The 18,422-nt window shown below is 35.5% G+C and overlaps 2 protein-coding genes and 1 pseudogene across 3 annotated transcripts; all 3 read left to right on the forward strand.

The window, feature by feature from the left end:
- Positions 1 to 4,226: 4,226 nt before the first annotated feature.
- Positions 4,227 to 6,262, forward strand: LOC108099718 (annotated as a pseudogene).
- Positions 6,263 to 6,565: 303 nt separating this feature from the next.
- On the forward strand, positions 6,566 to 8,360 carry LOC108099759. The gene is made up of 3 exons (XM_017203389.2): positions 6,566 to 7,081; positions 7,586 to 8,148; positions 8,211 to 8,360. The coding sequence occupies exons 1-3, from the start codon at positions 6,589 to 6,591 to the stop codon at positions 8,265 to 8,267; spliced, it is 1,113 nt and encodes a 370-aa protein (XP_017058878.1). The 5' UTR covers positions 6,566 to 6,588; the 3' UTR covers positions 8,268 to 8,360.
- Positions 8,361 to 9,229: 869 nt separating this feature from the next.
- LOC108099737 lies at positions 9,230 to 11,006 on the forward strand. Of its 2 annotated transcripts, XM_017203359.2 has the most exons (4): positions 9,230 to 9,244; positions 9,816 to 10,144; positions 10,234 to 10,796; positions 10,846 to 11,006. In XM_017203359.2, exons 2-4 carry the CDS (start codon positions 10,093 to 10,095, stop codon positions 10,882 to 10,884), a joined length of 654 nt encoding a protein of 217 aa, XP_017058848.1. In that variant the 5' UTR covers positions 9,230 to 9,244; positions 9,816 to 10,092; the 3' UTR covers positions 10,885 to 11,006. The 2 variants fall into 2 exon arrangements, with proteins under 2 accessions (XP_017058848.1, XP_017058847.1); XM_017203358.2 differs by lacking the exon at positions 9,230 to 9,244 and having other exon boundaries at positions 9,274 to 10,144.
- Positions 11,007 to 18,422: the final 7,416 nt, after the last annotated feature.

Raw genomic sequence — 18,422 nt, forward strand, 5'->3', positions numbered from 1 at the left:
ATCCTTTAACGATATTTCTGATGCCATCAATGTTTTCTCGTTTACTTTTCTGATAAAACTTGGATTACTTATAAATTATGGAGTGAATGTCGCCGCATTTAGTTTACGTCTATCCAGCATAAAACAGGGCTAAAAGCCTATTTTTTCTTGAATGATGGATGAATTGAAAGGAAATGATATAGTATTTTAAACTTAAGCAGCTTTATTTTTAATATGACTAAGTAAGACTAAAGGGAGGCTTAAGAATCAAATTACCTTAACTTTGATTACCATCTTGTCAGCTTACAATTATTTAAGACAAGCCAAGATAAAAATTTAGTTAAATTGTACATAAATCCAAACTTTATTAGAAATGTAAGTGTACTGCAAAAAAAGTTCACTATTAGGACGGTAAGCTACTGTTATTCAAATACATTTAAAAGCAATACATTTTAAAATAGAAAGAAAGCGAGCTTCGGTATTCCGAAGCTTATACAGTGGCGAGCAAAAGTGAGTGCATGTTCGCAAAACTGACTTTCGTCGTCCATAAAAACGGAACGGTACGAGATAATTTAACAAAGTAAATTTTTTATGTTTATTACTTTATTTGTAACAAATGCGAAAAGAATCAATATCATATAAGGTAAATTCTAAAAGTTAGAAAGAAAAAACCAAAAAAAAACACGCATAAACTCACTTTTGCACGTTTGAACCAAATTATATAAACATATCCATTTTAATATTTGGTCCACAAACCTTTATTAGCCATAATTTAATTAATACATTTTGGCATTCCCTCTACCAAATTTTGTATAACATCTTCAGGGATTTGATCCAATTCCAATGTTACACGTTCCCAAAGGTTGGCCATGTTTGTTGGGGCTGCTTCTTACTGCCCGAGCCGTTTTTTCAAAATTGATCAAAGATTTTCGATCGGATTGAGGTCGGGACGTTGTGCTGGCCACTCCATCAGCTGAAAATGTTGTTTGCCAAACCATTTTTTGACAATTTTCGGTGTTTGCTTTGGATCACCCTTCTTGTTGAAAAACAATTTGGTCTTCGGGATAAGCATATTTTTCCATAAAATTGGGAAGATTGATTTTTTAAATTTTTAGGTAGTCCTCATTTCGCATTCTACCTTCTTCCAAATGCAGAGGGGCATCATGCCACCATGTGAAGCATCCCCAAACCATTATGTTTCCGCCGCCATGTTTTACAGTTTGCTTTACATGGTGCCTTTGAAGACCCTTACAGTAAACAAATATGTCAAACAAAATACATAAAGCCTAAACAACATGGAAGCTATGACGATTTTTCTATAATTTTTCCATATTTTCGACATGAATGATATATGAACTGGTCGTCTGATTTTAATGAAATTTATTTCGTAATTCACGTTTCGTTCGAACAGTCTATATATAAAAAACGATATTATAATTTTTTTTCCGTTAATTCTTTAAAGATTTTTCGATCTTTCCTATGGCAGCTATATGATAACGTTGTCAGACTTAAATGAATTCTTTTTTTCGGTTCAAAGGTTATTTAAAAGATCCATATTTTAAAAAACATGCTCGTAGGATTAAAAGCAATGAGGTCTTGTTTTTTCCCCTATTATTTATACATATATTTTTGGATCTTTCCTATGGCAGCTATATAAATTTTAGCTTTACAATTGAGAGACTAGTTTAAATAGAAACAGACAGACGGATAGACATACAGACGTATTTCACTTCTGATCGGGATGCTGATCAAGAATATATATAATTTATGGGGTCTGAGGTGTCTCCTTTGCAAACTTCTGGCATAAAAATGTATAAAAATATATAAATAAATACATAAAAATATATTGCAGTTTATCAGTACATTCAGAAGTAAGGTAATTACATCAGCCCCCATATACATGTGCCCATGTATGTATATATGGACTTTAGACGTTGCTGCAACTTTTCTCTTAGAGCGAATTCCTCCCCACAAATTCGCTCCATTCAGAATGAAACTCTCAGTTCGCTCCCCACTCTCGTGCAAGAAGCTACGCAATGGAGCAGCGGAATATAACTGATTTGCCCTTCGAAGTCCTCGATCTGATATTTGAAAGCTGCCAGTATCTTCGTTATAAAGTGGATTTGGCCCAGGTCAATGAGAAGATGGGGGAAGCCTTTGCCTACCACTGCCGCAATGAGTTTAGGAGGCTTTCGCCGAATCAAAGACTAACAACTGAACTGTGGGTGTTTCTTATAAGGAAATGTGGACACTCAGTTGAGGAACTGATCTTTGATGGCCGAGGGAATTACTGGAACGATCTTATAGCCCAGGCGGTAGCAAATCACTGCCCAAATTTAAAATCGGTATGCACTTGTTTCTATCGATCTCATCAAGGCGACGTCCATGCATTCCTAGAAAAGATGAGGGAGGTCCTGATATCGGTTGAACTGGACCAACGAGAACATTCCCCAACGACAATATTCAATGCGGTTGGCCAAATTACCCACTTAAAGAATTTCTCATTTAAAGGATATGTGGACGAAAACGGTAAGTTTTTCAAACAACTGGTAACAGAACATATCACTTGTGATCGTATTGTTAGATTTATATATTATTAATTTCTTGAACAACAACTTAAATTAAATTATTTAAATGTTATTTTATTTATTTTTTTTTTTGTCAATGCCTTTATTTTCTAAATATTGCGCAGAAGCGTAACCATAACGTTTTTATGTAACAATATTTATATTGAAAAATTTTATGATTCTCAAGCCGTTTACCCGCTGTATAACTTCCAGTTTTTTAAAAAACTTTTCTTAGTTTTTCAAATACAGAATCTTGTTAATCTGGAAAAGCTGAAGATCGAACAACTTTATTATACAAGCAAGCCCTCTTTAAACATATTAAGTTTATTTACTTCACTAAGCAATCTTCGGGTCTTAAGTGTGAGTAACATACAAATATTGCCATTTGATGGACCTTATTATTCAATGTGGGCCGGACTAGAGTCTCTGTCATTAAGACAGTGCACTTTCTCCATAGAATTGCCCGACTGTCCTAAGATAAAGGATCTAGATATCATGTACACAAGATGTCAGATCGAAGGCTACCTCTTGAGGTTTATTTTAAAAAATGGAAAAAATATTATAACACTAAATGAGAGGTGCGACCCACCATTCAATGCCGATGGTTTCTTACAATTGCTCAGGGGCTGCCCGAAATTGCGGCTGTTTTATACTCCAATGGAATATATAAAACTCTATCTGGGATATGTGTCTACCATAGTGGAAATACTCAAGGAAAATGGAGTTACGCCGGAGGACCCATTCGAATTGATTATAGCTAGGCGTATTAAGTGGAAATGGTTCCGAAGATTGGTAAGTGCGATCTAAGTGATATAGTATTCCCTCAAATTCGGTATTCCTTTTCCCAGCTTCGTCGAGTTCCTGATGCTAACTTAATTGATTTGATTGAGGATTCCGAGTAAGGGTTCCCGCCTCTATAAATGTATACAATACATTGTTATGCAACTCCGTTATAAAAAAAATATTTTATTTTGTTGATTTAAATAAACTTGTCTTCATTCTAAAAATACGACATTTTCTTTTATCTGAGGAGGGGGAAAATAAAATTGGTAGCAATTTTAACACATTTAAATTTAATTCTAAGAAGAAAATATTTTCTTTTTTTTTTTAAATAGAAAAACACAAAAACTATGGATAAGTAAGACTTCAGGGAACCTTATGAATTCAATTTCATAGCTTTGAAACCCATCTTCACAGATTACTTTCCGTAAAATTCAAAATTAATTGAAATAACCCAAGATTTAAATGTAGTTAAGTTATACATAATTACCAACTTAATAAAAAATAGTTTCACAATCATGAAGGTAAGCTCCTGTCGTTAAAATACATTTTAATAAAATACATTCAAAAATATGTAAAATATGTTAACACCTCAGCTATGTGCAACTTATTTTTAAGCACTTTTTTAAATTTTTATTATTTTATTTTATTATTAATAATGTTTAATTTATTATAATATGACAGCATTATTTTTTTCATAAGAATTCATACTTCATTGCTGTTTATCATTACATTAAAAAGTAAGTTAATTTCATCAGCCAACAAGCATATGGGGCATATTTATATGGACTTTAGAGGTTGTTGCAACTTTCCTCTGAGAGCGAATTACTCTCCAGAAATTCGCTGCAGTCGGAATGAAACTCTCAGTTCGCTTCCCACTCTCGAGCAAGAAGCTACGCAATGGCACAGCGGAATATAACCGACTTGCCCTTCGAAGTCCTCGATCTGATATTTGAAGACTGCAAGAATCTTTGTGAAAAGTTGAATTTGGCCCAGGTCAATGAAAAGATGAGGGAAGCCTTTGCCTACCACTGCCGCAATGACTTAAGGAGGCTTACGCCAAATCAAAGACTTAAAACTGAACTGTGGGTGGTTCATATAAGAAATTGGGGCCATTTAGTTGAGGAACACCACTTCGATAACGTGGGGTATTATTTTGACGACGTTATAGCGCAGGCGGTTGCAATCCACTGCCCAAATCTAAAATCGGTGTGCATTTATTACATGAATCGCCACCAACGCGACGTCAATGCTTTTCTAGAAAAGATGAAGTATGTGCTGATATCGGTTAAACTTAATCAAAAAGTTGGTCAAATGACCCGCTTAAAGGACTTCTCATTTAAAGGAAATGTGAACGAAAACGGTAAGTGGCAACATAACACGATATGTGTTATTATAATAAAGGATATTTGCATTATATAGCTTTTGAACAAAATCTTATTTTTTCTATTGTATAAAAGTCAGGGGCAGACGCAGGGGGGTGTCCGGGGGGTGAGGGAGACACCTCACACCCCATAAATTATGTCTATGTATTCTTGATCAGCATCACGATCTGAATCAAAATACGTCTGTCCATCTGTCTGTTCTATGTAAACTAGTCTCTCAGTTTTAAAGCTATCTTGCTGAAACTTTCCCAAAAGTTTTGTAGTAATTGCACGCAGTAAATAAGTCGGATCGGGCGACTATATCTGATAGCTCCCATAGGACAGAAAAAAAATATTACAGGTGGTGCTTTTTAACTACTATTGAATTTTTAATTAAATGTTATCAAAATCGGATGACTAAATCATATAGCTGCCATAGGAAAGATCGAAAAAAAAATATATAAATATTGGAAAAATTATAACATCGTTGTTTTTTATCCGACGAGCATGATTTTATAATATCGAATATGTTAATAACCCTTGAATCTAGAAAAAAAATTTCATAAGAATCGGATATAGAAAGGATCGAAAAATCTATATAGAATTATCGGAAGTAAAATGATATCGTCGTTATTCTCTGAAAACCATGATTTTGGAATTTTAACGACTCTTGAATGTTGAAATAATTTTCGTAAAAATCGAACGACTATATGCTGGTTTATGAACAATCGTCGAAAACACTAAACTTAACACAATAATCGTCATAGCTTCGATGTTGTTTAGCCTAATGTAATGCTCGCCGAAGCTCCATATTCTTTATCAATGCCTTGGAACTTTCTAAATTTTGCGCCGAAGCTATAGGTTTTTATTAAATTAAATTTTATCAGAAAAGTTTTCAGTTTCTTAAAAAAGATTTTGTTAGTTATTCAATTACAGAATCTTGTTAATCTGGAGAAGCTGAAGATTGAACATCGTTATTATATGACCAAGCCCCCATTGAACATACTACGTATTTTTACTTCACTTCGGAATCTTCGGGACTTAAGTGTGAATTATATAACAATATTGCCTTTTGATGAGCCATATTCTTCAATGTGGGCCGGACTAGAGTAGCTGTCATTAAGACAAACCGTTTTCTCAACAGAATTGCCCGACTGTCCTAAGCTAAAGGATCTAGATTTCATGTACACAAGATGTGATATCGAAGGCTACCTCCTAAGTTTTATTCTAAAACATGGAAAAAATATTACAACGCTGAAAGAGCAGTGCCTACCGCATATCAATGCCGATGGCTTTTTACAATTGCTCAGGGGCTGCCCAAAACTGCGGGAATTTTATACTTCGATGGAATATATTAAACTCTATCTGGGATATGTGTCTACCATAGTGGAAATACTCAAGGAAAATGGAGTCACGCCGGAGAACCCTTTTGAATTGGTTATATGTACCCAGATTAAGTGGAAATGGTTCCGTGTAGTCTGATCCTCGAATTCCTCAAAATCTGTAAACGTTTTTTCCCAGCTTCGTCGAGTTCCGGATGGTAACTTAATCGATTTGTATGTGTGTTGTTAGTAAGGGTTCCCGCCGTTATGTAAGAAATTATTATGCCCAAAAATATATTTTTTTAATTGATTAAAAAAAACTTGTTTTTTTCTGAAGAAAGTACAATTTTCATTTATTCTGGGGTAGGGAGAAATAAAAAATGTATCAAATTTAGCGGAAATTTATTCCTCATTCCTCTTTTGCATGTAGGTTTAGAGTGCGAGTGTAGAGTCTTAAAAGCTTTCCAGCTCTTGCTCTCCCCCCAATTAATTGAGAATGGATAAATATTGATCTCCCCTCTTAACTTTACCTCAGTTCTTTGTTTGTCTTTCGCCTTGAGGGTATGGGCGCCTGCGATGAGAAATCAACGAACTATAACTGATTTACCTCTCGAAGTCCTCGATCTAATTTTCAAGAATTTACGTAACCTAAGAGACAAACTTCGACTGGCGCAGACTCATGAACATCTGGGAAAAGGGTTTTCCTACCACAGTGGCAGTGAATATAGGAGGTTCTCCCCAAAAACACATTTTCCGGTTCGGTTGTATCGCGTTCTGCTGGCAGAATGCGGCCCCTCGATTGTGGAGTTCATTTGTGGGTCGGACACCTGGAGCGATCTGTTGGCCAAGTCAATTGCAAAGCACTGTCCCAATTTGGAATCGGTGAACATTAGTGTTACATTAAGAACCAGCCACAGTGTCCAGGTATTTCTGCTCAACATGGCAGAATCGCTGATTTCAGTTGAACTAAAACTCAACGAAAGTTGTCAGTCGCCGAGGATCCTTAATGCACTAGCAGAGCTCAAAAATCTGAAAAAGTTGTTGTATGAAGGATATATCGACAGAGGAGGTGAGCAGTTACAAATACTTTTTCATGTTCAACGTTGCGTTAAAAAAAATTTAAAACAAAAAAATAATTTTTGCAATAATGCTTTTTTTTAATTAATCTATTTTTTGCGAATTTGATTGCATCAGTTACACATTTAATCTTTTGATAAGTGGTCATTAATGGGTTAAAAGTAAGAAAGTACAAAAGAGAAACATGATAAGCGGTTTATAATTACATTATACCCAAATCAAACGGTAAAAGATTATCACACAAATTTTTGCACTTTTGTTTTGACTACTTTTGCGCTTCTTTCATTCTAAACGAATTTCTGTATTCAATGTTTTTTAATTATGTAGTTTTTAATAAAATTAAATATTGTCACTTTAAGGCTTCCATAAAATTTTATTGATAAATAATTGTTTGTTAAAGACTTAATGTGTTTTTTCCGATGCCATCCCTAATAATTAATAAAATACATATGTCTATTAAAATAATTGTTTAATTAAAATCTTATAAGTATTTTAGTTAACCAGCTGTACAAGTTAGAGGCTCTAGAGGAGCTAAGACTCGACTATCATGGAAAGGGATACAGATGTAGATCGGTGAATCTCCTGCAGATTTGTGGACCCATGAAGAATCTCCGCTGCTTGACTGTGTCCAACATGGTAATAACTGCAGGAGAAGGCTTTAATGCCATGATGTGGCCAACCTTGAAAGAGCTCAAAATGCAGAACTGCGAGATATCCACAGTGTTACCCGATTGTCCGAAGCTTAAAACTTTTTATATTAAATTCTCCAAATGCCGAATGAAGGGTTACGTATGCAACTTTATCCTGAAGAACGGCAAAAATATCGAGGAAATCGATGAGAGCTGTGAGCCCGCACCTTTTGATACGCACAATTTTCTCGAAATGATCCGAACCTGCCGGAAACTACAATCATTCTCAACTCCTTTGAGTGGTATAAAGATCTACCAATCATTCGTAACCTCTTTAGTGGAAATATTGAAGGAGAGTCGCGCGACACGAAGTGAGCCCTTCGATCTGATATTGTACTCCCGAGATAAGCTAAGATGGTTTCGACGATTTGTGAGTGAAGTCTACTTTATTTGGATAATATTCAGTTTTGTTTTTAAATTTTTGTTTTTTAGCTACATCGCACCTCTAGTCCTGAAGTTATCCATACGCTTTACCTGTATAAGTTCTAGGGATTTGGAACATGTGTGTTTATAAAAATTAAAAAATATATTTATTTTATATAGAGTTAAATAAATAAATTTATATAGTGTTAAAAGAATGATATTGTATATCAACATAAACATATCTTTAACTAGCTGACCCGGCAGGCCTGGAACTGCCTCGTCGATAAATGTAATACCTCAAATTTTGTTTACAACAAGAAAGATGTATATACATACATCCATGCAGACATCATTTATGTCGTTGATATTTTTCTATTAATTGTCCATATTTTCGACCATTGTTAATATCGTCCGATTTTTATGACAACGTGTTAAAAAAAAAATTCTTTAAAATGTGTCATTTTCAGGTCCACAAGGTGAGAACCTGCCTAATCGAATTGAGAAAATTTCTCGGAGTTTCTAGCAATAAAGTGTCACTACGACAAAATCAAAATCAACAAAAAAAGAGCACATTACAAGAAAGTTCTCACTCACGTAGCCACAAAGATAAGGGGATGCACTCATAGAAGTCTTATCGCAATATCGTAATACTTTTTCCTGAAAAGCCACAGAATGGATTGAAATATATGTAGTTGATTATGATTGCGTTCATAAATTTAGTTTGTGACAAAACTTAAGATTTGTCAATCTTATTAAGTAGCTGGTTGTCAAATCTAAATAAGTTTAAGTCGCTAAGTTTGATCTGCATCAGGTAACAGGGTTCCCTGTAAGTGATGGCAACTCTGGTAGCAACTGCAAACTATTTGTGTTCTCACTCCAGGGGTGGACGCAAAATAAAATTTTGGGGGGTCCGATTGAAAATTTTTTTTAGTTTATATGGTTGAAAGACCGTGTGCTCTAGGAGTTTTGAAAAAGTCTAAGATTTCGGGCGGGGTCCGGACCCCTCGAACTACCCCCCTGCGTCCGCCCTTGCCTCACTAGATAGAAAATTTAGTTGTATGCACAAAACAAAGTGTGCGAGCACCACAGTGAGAGCATGTGAAGTACGTTTCTTTGTTTTAATGGCAACTACGAGAATATTACTGCCAGTGACACATTATTTTATTAAAAAGTGAAATGCAGGAAACTGCGCAACTTTCGTAATTTTTTCTAACATAAGAACCTTCTTTAAATAATAACAAATCCAGCAAAAAAAGAGTTAGTGAAAAAGTGATTCATTTGTTTATATATAGGAGGAGTGGCGCTAAAGAAAATTGTTTATACATTCAATTTCATTTGCTATTATTTTTTTTTTGATTAACCGAACTGCAATCTGGAGAGCAGAAACTGTTTTCTGAGTTCCTCTCTTCCAATATTACTCTGTGTTTCTCAGTTGCAAGCAGATTATGATTGCGTTTGTCAGTTCGCATTTCGCTCTCGTCGGAAAGGCTCTGCCATGGAATATCAGCGCACTCTACTCGATTTGCCGTTCGAAGTACTCGACCTGATTTTTAATGAGCTTGAGAGGCCGATAGACAAACTGGAACTGGCTCAAGCCCATGAAAAGCTGGGGAGAGCATTTGCCTACCACAGCCGGAATACTTACAAAAGATTTCAGCCCGATTTTCTTTGTAGTTGTCCGGATTTGTGGGTTGTAATTGTGCAGGAATGTGGATCGACTATCGAGGAGTTTTCCACCGATGGAAAGGATTATTCCGCCTTCAGTGATCTGTTGGCCAAGTCAATTGTACAGCATTGTCCAAACCTGAAATCGGTGAAGATTCATGTTTCCGGAAATCATTGCGACACCGTGCAGTCCTTCTTATTGAACGTTAGCAAGTTTTTAGAAGTTGTTGAACTGATCTTCTTTTACAACCTCGAATCAAACAAAATATTCGAAGTGGTGGCAAAAATGCCGAATTTAAAAAAATTTACATGTAAAGGAAATTTACATGTAAAAGAAGGTAGGTCTGAAATAAATAAAATACAATACTTGCAGAGATTTCCCTTATTTTATTTTGTTGTTAATTTTTTTTTATTTTGCTTTTCTCAGTTTACCATATACAGAAAATGGTTGCTCTGGAGGAGCTAAGGATTCACTTTCATTGTTTAGGCAAGATTTACTTACCTCTGAACATTTTTGAAATCTGTGCTCCACTAACAAATCTTCACAGTTTAAGAGTGAATAGTATTATAATTTGGCCCTCGGAAAAGCCTCATTCGATGGTTTGTCCAGAATTAGAACATCTTGAAATGAACAACAGCGAAATATTCACGGAACTGCCAAACTGCCCAAAGCTTAAAACTCTGCACATGATATCCTCCAAATGCCATATTGAAGGCCTTGTCTTTGGATTTCTTCAGCGAAACGGGGAAAAAATTGAGGAAATAAAAGAGGACTGCAATCCACCCTTGTTTGATGGTGACAGCTTTCTTCAAGTGCTTCGTTCATGTAAAAAACTGCGAGCTTTTTATACCCAAATGCGGGATATAGAGACCAACCAGGCGTATGTATCATCCATAGTTGATGTTCTTCGGGAAAATTGTGCCAAGCAGGAGGAACCCTTCCGACTGTTTATATGTAGTCGTGAAAAGTGGAAATCGCTTCGTCCATTGGTAAGTGAAAAATGGGTACGTTTCAAAGAATCATTGTTATACTTTTCAGATTCCTCGGAATTCTATTCTTGAATTAAACTCTTTCTAACTATACTTCCTTTGTTTACAATTTAATGTTATTTGGGAACTAAAACAAAATGTTCTGTCATTACCTATGTCATAAAATTTACTTATTATCTTTAATTAAATAGATTGTAAATAAATATACAAAAAAAAAAAAAGTTTGATATTTGTATGGCTTTAAATATATGGATTTTAGTCAGGGACCGCAAATAATTATTATGAGTTTAAAAAAATTGAAGCCCAAAACAGTCTCCAAAAAAATTGGAAAAAATTGTCATAAGTTACATTTTCATGACGAATTCAAAAACAAGATAAATGTTTATTTTTCAATTTTTATGAAAAAAATTGATTTTTAATAATTAAAATTAATTTTAATAATTAAAAATTAGTAATAATTATTAAATATCAATTTTTATAAAAAAAATTACGCAACAACTTTTATTTTCAATTTATATTATATAAATTGAAAAATAAAAATTATTCGATAACTTTTATTTTAAAAATTGAAAATAAAGATTGAACCTATGTATATATCTTTTGATCTGTAGAAGCCAGATCAAATCTATATGTATATATATGATCTACACATCAATACATTTCAAATGGTATATAATAAGTATGTATATATATATATATATGTTTATCCGCTTATCAAATGATATAAAGATTCAATCTTTATTTTCAATTTTTAAAATAAAAGTTATTAAATAATTTTTATTTTTCAATTTATATAATAAAAATTGAAAATAAAAGTTATTGAGTAATTTTTATATAAAAATTGATACTTAATAATTATTACTAATTTTTTATTATTAAAATTAATTTTAAGTATTAAAAATCAATTTTTTTCGTAAAAATTAAGAAATGACTTTTATTTTGTAATTTTTTGCTTTTTTAATTATAACCGTTACAGTCCCTGATTTTAGTTAAGTGGGTTTCCTTTTTTTAAGCCAAACTAATTTTAATCAAATTGTCTTAGAAGAAATACAATATTTTACCTATAATCATTATTAATTTTATTTTTGGGTTAAGCTTAATAAAAAAGCAACCGATTTCGATTTTCACACAAAGTATGACTAATGTCCAAGCATAACTAAATCTAACACGAACTTTGAACCGCGGAGTGAACTTGTATGCCGCACACATCCAGGAGCCAAGAGTGCGTGTCAGGTGCAAAGGACACACGCCCTGAGGAGGTTCAACAACATCGGCCACAAATTCCCGGGCTTACTCATCAGGTGGTTGGGGATGGGAGCCTAAAACAGGGAGTTTAGCGAATGATGATTCACCTTTTCTGGCAGTAGGTGGAAATAACAAAGCAGGATAAGCAGCAATGATTAGGATTTGAACATGTGGGAATTCCAATGTTGTGTTTCGAACCCACAATATGCTTCAATCTTTTTTAAATGTTGATTTGAAGAACAAAACGAAAATGTATAATATATTGTGAATAACATGATAGCAATAGAACAAAAGACAAATGTTTCCTACATTATTTATTAAAATTTTTATATATAAATAGAATTTTTATTTTAAAACATCGAATATTGTTATTTTTAGGAACAAGAAAACATTTGATGTTTTGAATTTTACCAAAAACCACCTACCCTTAAAATGTTCACTAAAGTGTTTCCAACAGGATAAGCCTCAAGGAGGACAAGAGGATCTCCTTTTGGCAAGCCCGAAAGGAGGGGGCAACCCAAATATTCCCACCGAGTCATCGACCCGATGAATGCTCCTCTGCCATAAATAAAACCACACCACAATACACACCCTCTGGAAGCCCTTGTCTTTTCCTCTGCGGCTTGTCCCGTTGAAAATTAGTCTCAATGAACTCTCTGGAGGCGACTGACTTATAGCACACTTTTGGCCACTTTGTGCTTTGACTTGGCTTTTTAGCCGAATCAGTTCAGTGCACGCACATTGACCCAATAATTGGCTTGGGTCTGATATTGAATTGGCGTTACTCTGGAGTCGGGCTGTGTAAATATTCAACCGAATGATTTGCTTTTATCTGAGGCTTACCTGCTAATTGGACCATTAGATTGATTTGAAATTTAATAAGCCATTAATTGTTTTTATAAATATCTTTAATATTTCTGTTTCTCGGTCACTTGATCCGTTCCTTAATCTTTAAAAGTTAGCCTCTAAATATAAGTACATTTATGTACCATCATTTTAATGTCTGAAGATAGTATTAAAGAATACTATCATACACACATAAAGGAATGTTACGGCCATTAAACCATTTTTTTTATTTAGGTTGAAACTTTAAAATTCCCTATTAGTATTTTGCGCCCGCTCTTATTGCAATAAAAACTTAAAAAAATGTCAGAGATATGATTTGAATATTCATTATATTTTTCAAATGAACATTAAAATGTCTCTAGATTCATCATAATTTCAGTTTTGTTCTTAACGCATCTTAATCCATTTCTGGGCAAGGACCTGTGTCTGCTGACCTTTTAATGACCATCAACGCAATGTCGAATTTCAGAGCTCTCGTGAGGGTGGGCGACACGTGTGTGCCATATATCCTTGCACTGCAGTGGGCAAATTTGGTTAACAATATGTCAAGGAAATGCAAAACAACTGCAATGGGCAGCCCTGAAATTAATCTACCCCCTCGCTCTCCCCATATTTTTTCCTCTGTCTGCAAACCACTCAATGTCATTTGCAGGAGTTTGGCGGCTGCATCATCGAACGAAAACTGTCCGACATTCAGGATAATCCCGATTCATCATGAAAAATACTTTTTACTTATGTTTAATTAAAAAATTAATCAATTTTAGTCTATTATCAATTAAATACTTTTTTTTAATATTAAATAAAGAGATTTTTTTTATTTATTTTTTATTTTGGAATAAATAAGGACAAACAATACAATTGAGGTGAAACAAAAACCATGGGAAAAGTACAGATGCCAATAAAAAAATTGCTCTCAATGAATATTGTCAAAAATAGGACAATCTTTTTTAAACTAATAAATACGATCAAATGTAGATTCCTTTATTTTATTGAGAGTGCATAGTTTAGCCTCCACTGGCAGACTACTACCGACAACACTGGCTGCCCCACGTCCTGGACCTTGGCAATGAGGCACTTCCAGCCAAGGATCCGAATGCGAGACCGAATTAGAGCCAAGGACCCGACTTCGGATGCGGAAATGCGCATGCCTGCGTGTCCTTGCCCTTGGTCCTTGGTCGTTGGTCCTCGCCGGGTGGCGCAGTTGTAAGTTCCGTAGTGCCCCTGAAAACTCTTTTAACCTTCGTGCAGCCGTGTGGCAAGTGCAACTTTGCAGCTCGCAAACATGCGCTTTTGCACCGCCGCTCTTTGCTGAGAAATCGCGAGAGATTTGGCAGGATTCATTTCATTTCTATGCAGGGAAATCCCCCTCCCAAGGACCGAGGGTGGTGTCTGGTTGCCCCTGCCACGTGTCGCCAGTTGCAAATTTCACGACGCTGTCATTGACCATTATATTTGGCCACTATTATATTGTGGCTGCCAGGGTCTCGAAGCGATGCCCTCGTTGCATTTGGAGGTCCTGAATGGGGCAGATTCGCCTCCAGCATAGAAAATTCTGTGCCTCAGCAAAGGTCTACGATGGGGTTCCGCAAGGTCTAAATAATAATTTGGCGGATGACGTTATAAGCATTTAATCAGTTTTTGGATAAGGAACCTTTTTGTATTGGGTTAAATAGATTATATTAAAATATAAAAATTTTGTTTTGGTTTGTACGGTTTTTGAAGTAAGAAATTTTGCAAATAACTTAATTTTCAATAATGCGGAAAATAAGTTTAGAAATTTTCAACAACAAAGGCAAATAAGAAAATCAAGGTTACAAGGAGCTGTTCACTTAAAACTTCCCCCACAGAGCGAAAGACAAAGGAAGCCAAGAACGTTGGAGAGCAACCCCTGGAGTTGGCCAAAACCGAAGCTCGTGGAGGAAGTATCTCTGCCTCGAACCGACCTTACCAAACAAAATGTAGCCCAGCGAGTGTCTAGGAAACCGATTGTCCTCGTACTCCTTTTCCGTCTTATCCAACCCGTACTCCTGGTTTGCTTCCACTGGTTTTCCACACCCCAAGTCGGGGAGTCTGAAGTTTGCTTTCATTTCGTTGCCCGAGGGGTTGCAACTCCAGACAGACAGAGTCTGAGGACCAGAGAAACAGAGAAATCCACCCACTCGCCGACTTTTTGCAATTATTTTTAATTTCTGTGCTACGACAACTCCCGGAATGCCAAAAACTTTGCAACCCCAAAAGAAGCACTCACAAGGGGCAAGTCACTCCAGGCGGGAACCACGATGTCTATACAACAGACCTGGAAAATGGATAAGCTTCGAAAGCCCAGTACAGTGTATTTCTTTATTGCGAATACTTTTTGGACTTGTATATGTGTTTAACACTTTAATATATTCCTTTTTTACCTTTTTAAAATTCAGTTTACTCAAGGTAAAACTTATTTGCTAAGCCGTTAACAATTGCGGAACCATATCAGGATCAAAGGAAACTATTAAAATTGTTGTAAGTTTACAATGTTGTCAACGATTTTAAGTTATTTCTCATAAAAGCATAATACATGTTCAAATATTGTTTAATCAAATATCAATCACTCTTGTGCATTGGATTAATTTTAATTGTCTTTCTTAATGTTTTATAACTTTGTATAATAATAAATCGATGTTACCAATTAAATTGATAAAAAACACGAAAGAAATGTTATAATATTAACGATAGAACTTATTTTAACCGTTACAAGCATTTAGGCATAATTCATTTTAAAACTTTTGATTTGAAATTTTCGTTTAGTGGTTAGCTAGCGAGCACCCACTGTAGCGACATCCACGACCGCGTCAGAGTTCCAAGTGCCCGTCCATTGCACCCCCAATTTGCTCTGTACATTGACTTCTCTGCTCCGCTTTGTTCTCTGCATTCGCTGCAGGTTCTGCCTTTCGCTCTCTCGCGCTGGCTGGCTTTCTCTGGGCTCTCTTTGCCCACTGTGCATTCCCATACCACGACCTACCTTACCCCCACCCACAGTGCGCTGCTGCTGCAGAACTCCCGTCCGGACAGCGCAGTCGGCGTCGACGCCGGCGGCGGCAGCGCAGTTCGTTTTCATATTGAAAGTAGAATTTTTCACTTTTGCGAAAATTTGCAGTTCAGCCTCGGTTTCGCAGTCGCAACACAGTCATTTTGAATACGTCATGTGGAACGCACGGTCGCGTTCCGTCCTCTGTCGCGCTCTTCCTCTTCTGCGCAATCGTCTTACCAATCGGGTGTTAACTTTCGTTTGTTAACTCTAAGAATTCGATCGGGCCAAGGTGCAATTCCCCGGATGCGGACTCCGAAAAGTATCTGCGGGATGCGTGAGACTAAGTGGACTCTTTGTACGTGGAAAATTATTGGATTAAGTGCAGTGTTGTGGGAGCTTTGTGTGCCAATTTAAGGGAATAAGCTATACGAATAGCCCTTCATACTTTTCCAGAAGTGAAAGGAATTAGTAACTTAATAATCTAAATACCGCATTTAAACAGTGATAACTCAAACTACTGCCAAAAGCCAAAAAATCTACAAAAAGACCAGTGTTGAGTTAGTGTATTATCCTTTCTTGCATATTGCAAATATTTTGACAAGGCCTGAAAAAAAAATTAAATCTTTGAAAATTGAATGTACAAAAAAACAAAATTAAAAAAAGAAATATCTGTTTTATTTGTGAAAACCATTTTTAAATAAAAAGTGTGTACAATAAGAGTAAAATAAGACAGACAAAAAATTGGTCGTCAATCAAAAATAATTAATGTTAATAACAAAAAATTCTATGGATTAATTTTAAAATTTGTTAAAAAATACCAAATACCAAATGTATTCCGTTTATTTTTAAAGCCCGAAGTAGAAAATTGAATGTTAACCTTTTTAAATGACCCTATATAAAAAATACAAAGCTGGATCTAAAAGGCGAAAAATGTTTTAAATTATAAACAACCAAAGTACAAGTTAAAAGGTAAAACTGAATACTTTTCATTAAACTCTGTGATCTGCGAAAAAAAAGGCACCATTTTAAAAGTGGTTAGAATAAAGGAAGGAAATTAAAGAAATGAAAAATTTGAAAAACAAATGCCCCTAAAAATGATTATGGATTATATCACTTTCTTTTAAGACTTATTAACGAGAAAACCTTAAAAAAGAAAATATCTGTTGACCTTTCAGTCCCGGAATTCGCACATAACTAAATACTCAATTAGCTTCTTAAATCTATTGGCTATTTCAATATAATCAAGGCTGAGAGCACTCTTCCTTCCGGCTGAATAAGCTCCTTTTTTGGCCCCATTCCATGGCTGTCTGACTCATTCCACTTGATCGAAACTCCGACTGGAGTTGCAACCCTCATTAGAGGCGAGCCACACCCCCTGCAAATAGTGCCCATCGCCCACCGCCTGAAACTCCGCAGAAATGCAGAGACCCCAAAAAAACCAAAGGGGGAAATCTAACAGGGCATCTACAGCGCAATAGCAGTGCTCTGCTTGCTCAACTGTAGACACTCTGTTAGCCTTGCCTTGGTGTGGGTGAACTTGAACGCACACACGTGCGGTCTAGTTCTCTCGTCGCTCTCGCTCTCTTTTTATTTGCACAGCGCTCTCGCTCGATTTATTCTATTTCAAGTTCTTTTTTCGCAATGCAAGTGTGTGCGATGTCGTTCAGTGTTAAGGTCAATACATTGCCGCCTTTGCAGGTGTGCGTGCTCTTTTTGCTTCACAAGTATGTGTGCGATTGCACTTAAAGAAATAAATTGTATGCATATTATTGTATGTCAAAGTTTCATCTGTAATTAAAAGAACTGGTAGATTTCTTTTAAATTTGCGTTGTTAACTTTACAATGTTAGTTTTTGAATTACGAACTACACAGCGATGGTTGTTTAATGTTAACCTAAGAGATATTATGTACTTATGCATTTTATAAAAGAAAGATTAGGTAATTTAGTAAATATTTTCCGTCTGTAGATTTCCACATGGCTGCAGCTTGTGAGGTTGCATTTTGTTTGTTGATTAGTCTGCTATTGAATGTTGCCATGCACACGCGAGAGTGCACACACTATTACACTGAATGTCATCGCCTTTGCTCGTTTTGCAAATAGCGGTTTATTTGGTGCCTAGCATTTGTATATATTTTTGGAGGTCTCCCCCACTGACGTTTGCGGAAGCTTCCGCTTTGTGGCCGCCATCGAATCGACGAGGAATTGTGGGGCATGATGCATCATCTCATGGCGCTTCGAAAAAATATGCATTTCTTTTGACAATGTCACATGATGCTCTCGTTTGCTTTCAATAGATAGGTGAAAGTAAGCGAAATTAGTGTGATATTACATTTTGTAACGGGATTTTAATCCAATCAGTTATCGAGGTATTTCAAGAGTAGCTTCCATAATCTGAATTTCAACACAGATTTCTGACTAAAATTGCTTAGATGGGAAGCCATTTTATTTACATTTCAAAAATGTTTGAATTTATTTATAATTATGTAAATATATTTTTTCTACTAGTTCAATTACATAGATTTGGTTC

This window comes from Drosophila ficusphila, unplaced genomic scaffold (assembly GCF_018152265.1).
Source record: "Drosophila ficusphila isolate 14025-0441.05 unplaced genomic scaffold, ASM1815226v1 contig_106, whole genome shotgun sequence".
Classification (NCBI taxonomy): domain Eukaryota; kingdom Metazoa; phylum Arthropoda; class Insecta; order Diptera; family Drosophilidae; genus Drosophila; species Drosophila ficusphila.

What these genes read in the sequence shown, in the direction of transcription:
- LOC108099759 (XM_017203389.2), top strand. Translation starts at nt 6,589, where the DNA reads ATGAGAAATCAACGAACTATAACTGATTTACCTCTCGAAGTCCTCGAT. An exon ending in AGGATATATCGACAGAGGAG is followed by an intron (nt 7,082 to 7,585) that starts GTGAGCAGTTAC and finishes TAAGTATTTTAG; the next exon opens with TTAACCAGCTGTACAAGTTA. An exon ending in TAAGATGGTTTCGACGATTT is followed by an intron (nt 8,149 to 8,210) that starts GTGAGTGAAGTC and finishes TTTGTTTTTTAG; the next exon opens with CTACATCGCACCTCTAGTCC.
- LOC108099737 (XM_017203358.2), top strand. Translation starts at nt 9,637, where the DNA reads ATGGAATATCAGCGCACTCTACTCGATTTGCCGTTCGAAGTACTCGAC. An exon ending in AAATTTACATGTAAAAGAAG is followed by an intron (nt 10,145 to 10,233) that starts GTAGGTCTGAAA and finishes TGCTTTTCTCAG; the next exon opens with TTTACCATATACAGAAAATG. An exon ending in GGAAATCGCTTCGTCCATTG is followed by an intron (nt 10,797 to 10,845) that starts GTAAGTGAAAAA and finishes TATACTTTTCAG; the next exon opens with ATTCCTCGGAATTCTATTCT.